At 42.2% G+C, this 14223-nt stretch overlaps 1 protein-coding gene and 1 pseudogene across 1 annotated transcript in view; both read left to right on the top strand.

Moving 5' to 3' along the window:
- LOC115388796 (isoleucine--tRNA ligase, cytoplasmic-like) overlaps positions 1-14223 on the top strand; it is a 57611-nt gene that overhangs the window by 7778 nt on the left and 35610 nt on the right. Inside the window, exons 8-11 of the mRNA XM_030092071.1 lie at positions 3129-3216; positions 6925-6985; positions 7163-7258; positions 10119-10241. Coding sequence (XP_029947931.1) covers positions 3129-3216; positions 6925-6985; positions 7163-7258; positions 10119-10241 — 368 coding nt within the window. The remainder of the gene's footprint in view (positions 1-3128; positions 3217-6924; positions 6986-7162; positions 7259-10118; positions 10242-14223) is intronic.
- LOC115388797 (vimentin pseudogene) lies at positions 10917-12565 on the top strand (annotated as a pseudogene).

Genomic DNA, 14223 nt, shown 5'->3' with positions numbered 1-14223 from the left:
CAGTACATCCTGAAATTATTCACATTTAAAACACTTTCAATGAAATATCAGGTTTTTCGCATTGTGCTGCGGTTTGGATGCTAAATGCACCAGTCTGGTCACTGATCGTCCTCCAGAAGCACTGCAGCCATCTGCCGCTCAGTAAGTCATGTGTCGTGACCTCCACTCTCACTGAAACAATGTGACCCCCCCTCAGTAGACAGATTAGGAAGAGGAGTTATGGAGATAGAGCACTTGATGTCTTTTTTTATTAGCTTTACATTTTGCAGAGTCATCTTACGGTCTGGACTGAACCCTCTTGTGAGTATTTTTGACTCTCACGATATTAATAAGCAATTAAATGTGTCTTTTTGTAGGTTTGACTTTTTCAAACATTTATAGATTTTCATAGAGTGAAAAATATCTAAACTTTGTCCTGTAATGGGCAGATTTACATACTTGAGGCCGTACAAACAAGCAGCAATGTTGAATTCTTACTCTGTCTTAATTTTGTCTTGTATTGCTTGTGGCTTTCATTACATCTGCAAGTTAATGAACCTTCTTGCATATAATTTCTACATATTTTTCAATGATAATGCCTGTTTTTGCTATAACTGGCAGTGTTACACAGCTCTGTGCGCCTGTTTCAGAACATCGGTGTGAGGATCAAGCCTAAAAATGTGCACAGACCTCAAAATCAGGTCGCTTAAAAAAAGCATTGTCCTTGTTCAAATATAAAAAAGTAATACTCCAGAGAGGTGGCTACTGTTTTTCTGTTGCCCTCCTGCTGTAGTTTTTGGTTCCCTTTGAGAGGAACTGGTGGGCTTTTAAAAGGATGACCTAGATTTTTTTGCAGGCTGTTGTACTGCGGCTCATCCAGCAGGGGGCACTGTGGAAGCACTGTCCTTCATCCTGACTGCACCGCCTGTGCTGTGCTGCATGGGAGACCGCCTCAGAATACCAATGAACGCTCTCTTTCTTTTTTTTTTTCTGTGTCAGCTCTCTCTCGCTCTCTCTCTCTCTCATTCCATCTTCCCAATTTTTCCCCTTCATTTCCTTATCGCTCCCTCCGTCTTCACGTCCACCTGTTTTCGTCCTTCATTGTTCTTATGTTCTCCGGCTCTGCCTCTCCTGACGTCTGGATCTTTTCCTCTCTGTTTTTTGAGTTGAGGGCTGTCAGGAGCGCCGGGTCTGAACTGTGCAGTCATTTGTCACACCACTGAGGGGAAGAAACATCTTTTATTGATGCTGCTGCCCCCCTTCCTCCTCCTCCCCCTCCTCCTCCTCTTCTTCGCTCTTTTTGTGTCTCACCGTCTCGGGCCATTTGGTTTTTGCCCTCTTTACAACTGTTGTCCCTGCTGTTCTCGCTGTTTCCTCTTTTTGTTTTTCCTAAAATCTCCCTTTGGCCTTATTTTTTTTTCTTCTCCCCCATGTGGGCTCAGTTTCCTGAAATGTCAGGCAGCCGCATGCACGAAGTGGCAAACGCTGAGCGTGTTCTGCTCAGCTGCTGGTTAAGTAGTTACAATAGCTGCATCATGATAGGAGGACGCCGTCCTCGCTCTGAATATACGGCTGCTGACAGTATTAACGCGAAGCATCGTGGCTTTAAGGTGCTTGAATTCGACCCACGTGTAACGAGCAGTTGTTTATCAAACATGAAATTCAGGTCAATAAACATAAATCATCCTGCAGGGGCTATTAGGATGACAGACTTTGAAAAATAACCACAGACCCCCCCCTTGTTTAAAAAAAGAACCAAATCATATCAGTCATTTTGGTTTCATTACATCAACCACCAGGTTGAAGCGGTATGTGGAAAACATTAAAGATAAAAACAGAAGCAACCACTACATGTTTTTACTTTGTCTTCACCCTTTTCAGTGTCATTTTTCTGTTTTCCAACCATGGGATTGTTCTTGCTTCAGTTATATCAGAGAAGTGTCTCATGCGTGAAGCTTTTGAGTATTTTTTTCATTCTGCTTGTTGTCATGGAGACAACAACAATCAGCGTAATAAATTATTTCTGTCTGCCTCTTGTTGGACTGCAGTGAAGTATTTTTTTTTTTTTAAAGCTCTTTTCATTTGATCAAATAATTGCGGTGTCTATTAAATAGCCTGGGAAACAGGCCAATGTTTTCAGATCTTGAATTTAGTCCCGTATCACATTTTTACTCGGGGGATCAAAAACGCTCATCTTTATGTTCCAATATAATGTTACGGATATATTTATAATTAAGACTCTAAACTTATGTTGTATCTGTTCATATGGTTGTCTGCATCACACACTGATGCTTCTGAAAATGCGGTGAGGCTTGTGTCAAACTACAAGGTCTTGATGCTGGATGCAAGGGATCCCAGAGATGTCAGAAAAAAAAAAAATGCTTCTCTAACAGTTTTACCGAGCAGGATCAACTGCGGGGATTCAGTTCAACCCAGAATATGATTGTTTAATTTTTTTATTCTTTTAAACTGCGGCTTATATAAAGATGCCCTCATTTCAGAACAGTTCCGTCAAAGATGAAGACGCAGCCTGCAGCCAGACTTGTTCTCCAAGGGTTTTCAGTTTGACCCACAGCAAGACCTTGCAAGCTGTAAAAATGATTACAAAAAAAAAAAAAAAAAGTAAAGGGACATTAAGCGCTGTTTTATTAAAGAAATGAACTGCTGTTCCAAATTTGTCCACTGTGGGTTTTAAATCAGAGGTCATAATGTAACACTGAGACTCGGAGCCGGACAGCAGATGGCAACACTGCTCGTAGCCTGGAGGTGTGTAATACTGCAGTGGAAAGTGTCTCACTCACTGCTGGAAAGATCAAATTAGCACCAAAACAAAGCCACGAGGGCCAGTTTATGAAGACATGCAGAAATCCTGTGTTCTGAAGGAGTGGCAGACTTTTTACCCCCCATCACCCTGAACAAACCCCTACTGAAATATCAGGCTCTTAGATTTTGTATTTAAGTGAGATTCTAAATCTGAAACGGTTGCAGAAATACTTAATTCCTAACATTTTTGGTCGCACTTATGTCCCCATATTACAGGATTTACCTATCTCAGCCATCCTCCAGTTACTTATTATCTTCATCATAAACTGGACATGAAAATGTAAATAAGTTGATAAATAACTTGCTTTTCTCTGTCCTTCTCTCAGATAACAGCACAGACAAGATGTACATCATGATGGAGGCCAGACTGGGAGCTCTGTTCAAGTCCGAGAGCGAATACACCGTCCTGGACAAGTGAGTACAGAATAATATATCATTGAATGAAGAGGCTGCCAAGGCACTGAGGCACTCCAGCTCTCCTCCGGACTACAATAGGATGGATTGTCTGAAAATATATGGACTATTTAACACAGTGAGGCAACATCACAGACCTGCTTCATTATGGTGAACTCATCAGAATCCTGACAGAGGAAGCACAAAATCCTGCACACACTTGACAGCAGGAGATTTCCAGAACTTTTTTTATGATTATTTGGGCAACATGACCATGCATTGTTTTAGTGGCCACGTTTATTCTGACAAACTGGACTTCAAGTACAGTATATTTTCATTAGAGCTCTAATTTCCTCTAAGATTTAAAAGTCAAAAGCGCGGATTGCCAGGTTTTGCTTGTAAACCATAGTTAAATCAAGGCTGACATAATCTTTGAGAAACTCCTATTTCCCTTTTGAATCCCATATTCCCAAATTGTTGGGCAATATGTCAAAGGAGACAGGATGCTGATATTTGCAAAATTCCATTATCCATATTATATGTTGAAAATGAAACGCATCATTCGAAGAGAAATTTTCGGATTTTTAATTGGACAGCGACACTGCTAATGCTCCAAAGTTAATACTATAACAGTGACTTACCAAAATGATAGGAGGAGCTTTATGCTTCCAATTGGCTCAGTTCTCAATCATGCAGTAACATGACTGTCTAGAACAGGGTTGTGAAACATAAGACCTGTGGACCAAAACTGGCCCACAAGGGGCTCCAGTCTGGCCAACAAACCCACCAAGCAAATTGGAAAATATACATACTATGAAAGAAAGAAAATAGCATTTGCCTCAAAGACATGCTTTCAGGGTGAGTTTTTGTGCAAACACTAAAAACAATGCAATTTTTTTGGGATGTTTGACTTTTTTTTTTGCATTATAAATTTGACTTAATGTTGACACCGCAGTAATTTTTGGAACTGATTGTTCAAACTTGGGGGAAAAAATATACACTTTTTAAAAAAAAAACCCTATTCGGCGCTACAACAAGGAGAAACCTGAGAAACCTTACAGTTTAAATTCAAAAGGTCATTATGGAACTATTTTACCGATGCGGCCCTCTCAAGGGGAAATTGAGCTGTTTGTGGCTCCTGGAGCAATATGAGTTTCACCCCTGGTTTAGCAGTATTGTAGAGAAGCCGGGATTCTTCACATCCTCAGGTGGCACTGAATTCAAAACAGGCTTCATTTTGTAATGGAAACTACCGGAGGGACTTCTGGGAATCTCTGTTGACCTGTAACAATTCTTTTGAGACCAATGGCTGCCAAGAAATTCAAAATGAGCTAGTTTAATGAATTGTTTAAGTCTCCTTTCAGCATCCTTTATGTTGTCTACTGGGAATAAAATCAGTTCCTGTGAGCATTCCAGTTCGCTACATCATGTGTTTATTTGCGTTTCACACACTGTCCCAGCCTTTATGGATCTCGGCCTGTAACTGTAGGTGTGATTTAACACAATGATAGATGCTCTCAATAAATTGTATTTGCATTTGGAACGTTGCAACTTAAAAGCTGCGCGTGCCAAACTCCCATTTTACATTTACCGTGAGAGGTTCTCTCATGGATCACATCACTGACAGCAGAATTAGCTGAGATTTATTTTACCCACCGAGTGTTTTTCTATGCAGTGGCGAGGAAATTTAATGTATCAGCTCAGTGGATGATGCTGGAGCGATGGAGAGAGTGTGGCAGGAAAATGACTCGAGGTGAGATGAGAAAAACAGCCGAGTGAACAGTGGCTACGGCACCTGACGGAGCACACCTCCAGGAGTGATTTATCCCCGCTCATCCCACATATTGGACAAATTAACTGGCAGAGAGGAAGCCCTGGTGAAAAATGTTGCAGCCCGGAAAGAGCCTCTCCTTCTCCCACAAGGACACGGCCGCCGAACAGCGGCAGGCTGCAGACGTCTTCATTTCAAAACCGCTGAATCACGATGGACTCGGCTGTCAGAACATACATGACACCTGAGATCAGAGACGCCGTTTTTGACCTTCCTGAGCTAAAGCATGTTTAATGGAGGCTGTTTGAAGAGAAGTTACATAGAAGTTGCGGTCAAAAGTTTACATATGCTTGTGAAGAACAGAATGTCATGGCTTAAGTGTGCTGGCTTTCTGTTGTTTCTTCAGAATTGGTCACATGTTCTCAGTGGGGTTTAAATCAGGACTAAATGCTTCATACGTACAGATGATTGTTTGTGCTGTTACTCTTGGGACCTGCAGCTGCTTTGAAATGGCTCCAAGTGACCTGACTGACTTCTCCAAGTCAATGATTGGGTTTTTCAGATCCGTGCTGAGCTTCTTTGACTTTCCCATTGTAGCGCTTATGGGCGATTTCTAGGTAATGTGCTGTATTAAGCTGGCCTTAAGGAAGTCACCATCTGTAGTCACTCATAATCACTCACAGGAAGTTAACAGGCAATAGTATGACGCTTGATACAACTTTCTAAGTCACCAAAATTGCTAATTCATGTTGCTGTATGTATAGTTTTGACCCAGCAGATAATAAAGTCATAAAAGAACCAAACTTCATTAATCTTTTTTTTTAATTGTGTGTGTGACAGAGAAGTATCTGATCCAATCATCAGAGAAAAATCTGAGTTGTCGAAATAACTGGAAACTCAAGAGAGCCATGACATTCTGTTCTTTACAAGTGTGTGTTAGCTTTTGACCACAACAGTACATTGGAGCAGCTTTGCTGACTTTCTAAATGAGAAGAGAATTTACACATCTGTAGAAATAGAATTAAATGTTTTATATGAAATATTTACAGTTTGCTTGGTGGAGCTTCTTTTGGCCAGTGTGACGCCTGTATGTTATACATATAAGCTCATAAGATTATCCAACTTATAGTTTTTGAAGGAAGCGTTGTTCATTTGTCCTTTACGGCCTCGTCTTCCTTTATTTTATTTGCTGTCAGAAAGTGTCCGATATATTTTGTTCTTATTTTGCCTCTGAATAAAAGTAGAATGAAACTTTTGTTCTTTTTATTTTGACAACCAGTGAAAGTCAGGACAGAGAAAGTCTTCAAATCACTGTTGACTTCAGAGTGTCGTTACATAAAGCTGAAGCTCACTTTAGAAAAGAAAAAGTGGCTTCATTGAGCAAATCGGTGCTGTTGTCTCGTTCAGCTTCTTTCTTCCCTCATTTGGATTTTTTTTGGGGTAAAAGTAAAACGAAGTTTCAGGAAGAAACTAATTAAGGCTTTGGTATTAAAGAGTGACAGTGCACAGTATTTTTTATTTTTTTTTTTGCACAGTATTGATGAAGTACCTCTGCCTTCATATCGCAACAGACTGAACTGGGATAAATGATGCTTCCATCCTTTGTGCTTTTATGCTCTGCACATTCAATATGTACAAAAACTGCAGTTAATCATGATTTTTTTCCAAAAACCTGTGTAATTTACAAGATAACTTTTGTTGTTAAGCTTATTAACATCATTATGGATTGACAACATTAAGAAAAAAACGAAGCTTTGTTGAAGCGTGTGTAAATTATGGACAAGAGAAAGAACACTTTTATTTGGAAGAACCAATTTCAAAGAATTGAAATCCTCTATGAAGTTTTTGTACTTGTATGGTATTTCATAATATTGAATGTAAAAGATTTTTCAATTGAAGGTGAATCAGTCACTGAAACAACGCTCTTTTTTTTTTTCTTTTTTTTTTTTTTTTTTAAGATTTCCTGGCAAGGTCCTGAAAGGGAAGAAGTACAAGCCTCTCTTCCAGTACTTTGTCAAGGTTCGTTCACTCTATTTTTGTTCTTTATTCTGTTCTATTTGTTCACATATTGTCACAGAGTAAAGAAGAGACATACATCTGATTTTAACTACCTGTCTGGACACTGTGTTAACATTTCAGTGTCTCTGACTCTGCTTTACTGTCTGGCCGTACTTCTGATTCTTCTGTTTCCTTCAGTTGGGGGAGAAAGGAGCCTTCCAGGTGGTGGTGGATAACTACGTCAAGGAGGAGGAGGGCACAGGAGTCGTCCACCAGGCACCGTACTTTGGAGCTGTAAGTGTGATCGTTCCTGATTCTCACTCCTCGTTCCGTCTAATATTTTGACTTCTGGTGTAAAGTTCATAATCTACATGATGAGAAACATAAAGCAAGACGCCACAAATACAAACTTGTTTTTGGAGTTGATTGAATGCACAGCCTCATCGATTACTCCACATGCTTTAATGCTCAGTTACCATGAAAACAGCTGTCTGGTTGACACGTTATTTAACCAATTGCATAACTCTTCAGTCTGTCCTGAACCAATAATATCCATCAAATAGAAATGACACACACACACACACACACACACACACACACACACACTTCTCCAAACCGAACCGGCCTCAGCCTGAGCTCAGACACTGATAGTGATGTCGCAGATAAGTAGCCAATCAAATCAGTTGTCACGGCAACATGAGGCCGAAGTGGATAGCATCTAAATTGACTTCATTGAATGGATGCTTCAGATATTGCCAGTGTCTTCTCTTTCTTCTGATAGAAATGTGGCGTAGCGTTGCTGGAAGGAGAAACTATAGTTTTGAGGAGACGGTGGAAGTAATAACAAGAAGAGATCGTTTATGAAAAACATGCACATTTTCATTTTTTTAATATCAAATTTAAAGTGTTACTCGCTAAGACTTTATTGTACAGCAGCATTTGATTTCCCAGTCCATCCCTCCATGCACAGCAATATGATGAAATTTTACATTCTCAGAGCGGATTAAAAAAGGAAAGTTAGATTTGTTTGTGCTCCAACTTTCAGAACTACAGATTTATTGGTTACAATAAATAACCTCAGATTAAAAATTCATAAAAGCGATACTGGGTTTGTTGTTGGTGCTGCTGCTGCTGTTTGTCCTGATCTACTCCGTGTCTTTTATGTGGCTCCACCTGCTCCCTATCATCCTGCTCACTTCACACACTCACCCACTGTAATGACAGTGTTTATAATGAACTGTCGTCTCTATGGAGTACATTCAGAATAAAACAGGGTCAAGTTTAGGCGCTCTGAATTCATCACTCATCCATCGGCTGTTTTCTTTGCCTCGGCGTTGTGTAGAAGCTAACTGAGGAATGAAGCCGATCCCAGCTGACACTGCGTAGAAAGACAGGGGCATGACAGGGAACAGGGATACGTCGCCAGTTTATCTCAGGACTCAAAATACAACCATTAAACTTTACACATTAAAAAAACAAAACCAAAAAAAACTTATTATATTTGGGAAAACTGCAATGTTTGCCCAGTTTTCCTCTTGACAGCCTGTTGTTGATCTGTGCAGTGAACTCCCTGAACAATCACCATTATACTATTTCCACTTCAGATTTTCAGATGTTGGTTCAAACCGATGAGGATGTCGTTTGCATTTCACTTCATTGGCTACTGACAATATTCAAATTGTGAATACATAAGTTTGATAAGTTTCTGACAGCATTATGCATCAAACATCTGTCTTCTATTCCGATTTATCCATCGGAGGTCAATGGCTGGATCGGTTCCAGCTGACTGTGATTGCAGGATACACTGTGATGTGGAGAGCACCAGTCCAATCACAGAGCAATCACACACACACACACACACTCACAAAAAAAAACAATTACTCTTAACCTCCAGTGCATGTTTTAGGACTATAGATTATTTTGTGGAAGCTTGTCTTTCTTGCGTTTGCAGATGGATGTTATTGTTATTGCCACATTCAACACGTTTTGCATACTTATGTTTTCTTTGACTTACTTCCTGTCCTGTGTAATATCTTTTGCAGACAAATAGATTAATGCTGTGAGATTGTTTAAATAATGATAATAAATCACTCATTTAAATCCTGAATGACAGAAACTTACATTAAAGCTTCAATTTTCTTTGGTAAGTTGCAAAGGAATTTGTTGTCTGGAAAACCAGGAGCCTTTAAATTTTAAACTGGATTTGTCTTTTCTCTTATTTAGTCTTCACTTTTGTGTCTCATGTCTTCTCCCCTCATTGTTCTGTGTGTATTCTTAGTGAACTTCTTGTTATGAAGTATTTGCACTTCAAAGGCCAGTGGCCGGTGCAGTGCTGCTGCTATCAGAGCTACTGGGTCAGTGCTAATAAGTGAGAGGCCCTGGTGCAGGGCAGATGGATGCCCCTGTGGCCGTGTCCAGCTGTGAATGCACACAGTCTTTCTCTGTCTGGGCTTCTTCCTCTTCAGCCCTCTCTGCTGATTTCCCAGCCCTTCAGTCCCCGCAGGGTTCTGAACTCAACTCCTCACAACAGTATTGTTATGACATTTAAATTTAAATGTTTTTTAATTTGTTTATTTTAATTAAACATATCTCATGTTTAGTAGTCGCATTGATCGGGTCAGTGCTGAAGTCTGAAATATGGCTGTTTGTGTTCTGGGATATACAGTGAGAGGAAAAGGATTGCCAAATGACATTTTTCAAATTTTATTTTGTTGCGACCAGACGTGAAATGACCTCCTGAGTCATCCATCTTCCATCCCGACAGGCTGTTTGAATACAAATTACACGTACAGTTGGACGGTGCTCAGGTCTTTCATGCACAGCTGCCACATGCCAGTAGTGCTTGTTTCCACGCTGCAAAAAGTGTCCTGCTCAACGAGGAATTTAATATGGAGTCATAACATATCTTTAACCGGTGGAGCTCCCAATCAGAGGGAGCCGGTTTCAGATATAGTTCACGGGTCACTGGAAATACACAAGTCTGAAATAAAGTCTTCCATGTTATCATCAGGAAAAAAGAGTCTCTTAATGGACATTTTAAGTATATTCCTTTGTTGCTGTGGACACGTTCAAGAAAATAAGGCAGCTCTCGGGTGGATGATCAGAAGGATTGTGGATCAGACAGACTGTAAACAGTTCTCCTCTCTCTCCGCAGGATGATTACAGGGTGTGCGCTGAATACAACATCATCCAGAGGGACCAGGCTCCTATCTGCCCTGTGGACGCCTCGGGCTGCTTCACTTCAGAGGTCACTGACTTTGCGGGACAGTATGTCAAAGTGAGTGACACATCATGCATTTACATGTAGATTGGGTTAGCAGACGTTCCAGGCCTTCCACCCCCGGTAAGAGCCACTGGTATGATCCACAGGATAAATGCATCAAAAATATTGATAGCTGGTTTAATTTGGAATTCCATTTTATGCCTTCTGGGGATTCATCCCATGGCTGCTCTACATTTCCCCTGTTTGTGTCGTGAGATTGATCTTTCCATATGTATATTGGATGAGAAAGGGCCTCCATTCTTTGCTGGGCGGATGATTTATTTAAGTTGGGTTAAATCTTTTTATGCTAACAGTTCAAAATAGTAATTTGGGTTCATGAAATCTGCATCACAAAGCCGTGTATGAAAATCTGCTGCCAAAGCAGATTGTAATTGTTTGCACTGGATACCTTCCGCTCATCCGTCACACCCAATTTCATAAGCATCCTAAGTGGATGGTGAGCTAAATATAGCAGCCATACATGATTTGATCACTATTTCACGTCATAGTGCGAAGGCCAGGGAGTGGACGTGACCTGCCTGGCCGCTAACAGTACAGCGTTAGCTAATAAAGAGCATGCAGCCACAGTTCTCTGAAAGTCTGTCATAATCCACTTTTGAATTGTGTCAAAGCCTGGTGCGAGTTTCAAGGCTGTCTGAGACATTCTTTATAGCCGTATAAAACCGCAGAGTTGATCACATGAAGCGTCAGTTGCAGAGTGGGCTACACGAGAGGCCGAGCGAGCGAGCGAGCGAGCAGTCGTTTCTCTTCCCCCCCGTGAACTGAAAAACAAACCCAGTATTTCACACAACATGAGGGCTTCATCTTATAACCAGAAGAGCCTGCAAGTCAGCGGCCGGGTGAGAGTGCAGAGCCCGTCGCCCTCCCGGTGCCGCGGATCCTCCTACGACAGCCGAGGGCGCGCCGGCTTCCGCGGGACGGCCATCGAGTTGGGCACGGAGATACACCAGCACCATGCCAACGAGAAGGAGGAGATGCAGGAGCTCAACGTCAAGTTCGCCGGATACATCGAGAAGGTCCAGACGCTGGAGCAGAGGAACGCCGCTCTTCGGGCTCAGCTGGCCGAGCTGCAGGGTCGCTACAAGGGCGGCCCCACCGGCATCGGAGAAGAATACGAGCTCAAGTTCAAAGAGATCCGGGATCTGATTGAAGCCCTGACAAACGAGAAGGGAGCGGCCGACATCGAGCGTGGCTACATCGAAGAGGAGGTGGAAGTGTGGAGGCTAAAGCTGGAGGAGGAGATGGCGCTCAAAGAGGAGGCAGAGATGATCCTGAGGGAGTTTCGTCAGGACGTCGACAACGCCACGCTGCAGAAGGCTGAGCTGGAGAAGCGCATCGAGCAGCTGGTGGCCGAGATCGAGTTCCTCAAGAAACTGCACGACGAAGAGGTGGCCGACCTCGTGAAGCAAATCGAGGATTCAAAGATTACCGCCGAGCTGGATGGAGATCGTCCCGACTTGGCGGCGTACCTGCGCAACATGCGCGCGGAGATCGAGTCTGTGGCGGCGCGCAACGTCCAGGAAGCCGAGAAGTGGTACAAGACCAAGTTCGACACGCTGAAAGAGCACGCCGGTAAACACGAAGAAGCAATGAAGACCATGAAAGGGGAGATCACCACCTTCCAAACCCAGGTCACGGAGCTGCAGAACCAGATCGACGGCATGAGGGCTCGCAACGCCGGCCTGGAGCAGCAGCTGGACGACATGGAGACGGCCCACATGGAGAAAGTGGCCAACCTCGAGGGCATCATCGCTCAGCTGGAGACCCAGCTCTGTGACACCAAACTGGAGATGACCAAGTATCTCCAAGACTACCAGGAACTGCTGCACATTAAGCTCAAGCTGGATGCAGAGATTGCGACCTACAGGAAGCTGCTGGAGGGGGAGGAGAGCCGGCTTGGAATTGCCAAAGAGGCCTAAATTTCTTGGAAGAAATGGCCACAAAGAAGACCTGCAGAGCACGGAGGACTGGAGAGGATTGGCTCACTCCAGCTGAAAGTGTTTCCTTGTTCCTTATTCCCACCAGCTGGTACTGTTTGAGAGCTTTTACTACCATTGTCAGCCTGACACTAATGTTTTCAGTGCAGATAATCAATATTTTAATTGATATATTTTCTTGTCAAACAACAAATGAGACCAAAACTGTGAAAAGTAAACATTTGTTTGCAGATTTCAGTTTTTTCTTAAAAAAAAAAAAGGCCCATAATTGACTTCTTGCTAGGTGTTACATTCTACTGTTAATATACATTTTTTTCCTAATTTGTATTCGGATTTTACATGACGATTAAAGAATTGAGATTTAACAACTGAACCATTTGAGGCCAGCCTTCTCTAAGGTTTTGGATACTCAGTGCTGCAGACAAATTTCTCTTGCTATCAAAGATTTATTAAGGTTTCATGCCCAGCTTTCCTCACCCCAATCATTCATCTTGCCACATCTGACCCCATTATCCTTTTGCATGTGGTCGCTTGCCAGCCCTCTCCAGTCATCCTTCCTGCATATTTTGACATTACTCGCTAAAACAACCTTCTCTCCTTCCTTTTCATTACCTCTCCCTACCTCCGGTACCCCTCCCACCCTTGTTGTTTTGGCAGGCCTCATTTCTCCTTGTTCCTTCTCTTCCCTTTACTCTTTCTCCTGCAGTGCACCTGCTAAATTTACCCTCCCTCTTTTCCTGCCAAGTCAGCCTCACCATTATACCTCTGTCACTTCCCTTTGCCATGGTTTCTCCATTTTTCGGCATTACTCCCGTCCTTCATCCCGCTGCTTTAACAACGAAACACTCGACGCAAATGAAGCAGAACATATAGCCTTAGTGTGACCACTGGTCGTTACGGTTCTCCCACTTTATTCAAGACGTTTTGACAAGATGCAACTGTGGACCGTTTACACTAATGTCGACCAACTGTTGAATAAAGATTCAAGTGAGTGCAAATAAAATATTGAAGTGGTTATTTTTTTCTTTCATCAGAAAACAATTTCAGTATTTTTTCCCTTGTCTGACTGCATTGTGGAATAAAAAGGATTGGTGAACTTGCTGTATTGTAACTTGCAGGCTGAGTTTGATAGTTTAGCTGGGAAAACTTCAGATGGTTAAACATGTTTTGGAACTCTAACTCTGTTGATTAGCTTAAACCTCGCTGCAAAGAGAGAGCACACAAGTGTGAATAATTTTGCAGCATATCAAGTGACCCTCATTCATACTCAATTGGCCAGCTGGTGAAACGGTCTCGTTCAGGCAGATCTCCCAATGAGTCTTCATATCACAGGTGTATCTCCATGTTTTAATGAGCCTGGGTCAGGGCAAAACAAAATGTACTCCCGCATGAAAAAGTCAAAAGAAAACAATTCCTATCTCCACAAAGAGGTCACGACCAACCGCCTGCCACGCACTTCGCTGCAGACTCATATTTATGAGCTTCCTGTGAATTGCACAGTGGGATTGGTTTGAGGCAGATGAAAGAGTGTGTGTGATAAGGCGCAGGGCTGATTGTGTATTAGATTGTTCGCAATAAACAATGAGCTGCATGACAAGACACACAATTTTCTGTTTGGTGATATTTATCTCCGCTGTATGAGCCCTCTTTGACCTTGACAGCAAATCGACCCCTATTTCCCCTTCATGGGAGCAGAGCACCAGGGTTTTGGACTCTTCTTTAATACAGGGGTGCCAAACCTGCAACAAAACCGGCCGTCGAGTTTAGGAGATCACCTTTTAAAATAAGCTCATTATTGAGTTAATACCCAGTCAAAATTTCTGATATGAGCAACGACGACTCCCAATTTTTGAAGTTACTATTGCACAGTCTTAGGCCCAGTTTGCACCATTTTCATGTGAAATGAGGAAAATTTTGTAGCGTTTTTTGGATCTTGTTTATGCATCAATGTGGTAACCTGGCAAAAGCCATACTGACATGTGCAACAACGAATTGCTTCACATGTCTGTCTGGGATTTCACTCGGCAAATCCGTTCGGG

Source organism: Salarias fasciatus, chromosome 5 (assembly GCF_902148845.1).
Source record: "Salarias fasciatus chromosome 5, fSalaFa1.1, whole genome shotgun sequence".
Classification (NCBI taxonomy): Eukaryota; Metazoa; Chordata; class Actinopteri; order Blenniiformes; family Blenniidae; genus Salarias; species Salarias fasciatus.
Note: the sequence above shows the minus strand (reverse complement) of the source record. Positions and strands in the feature narration are given on the sequence as shown.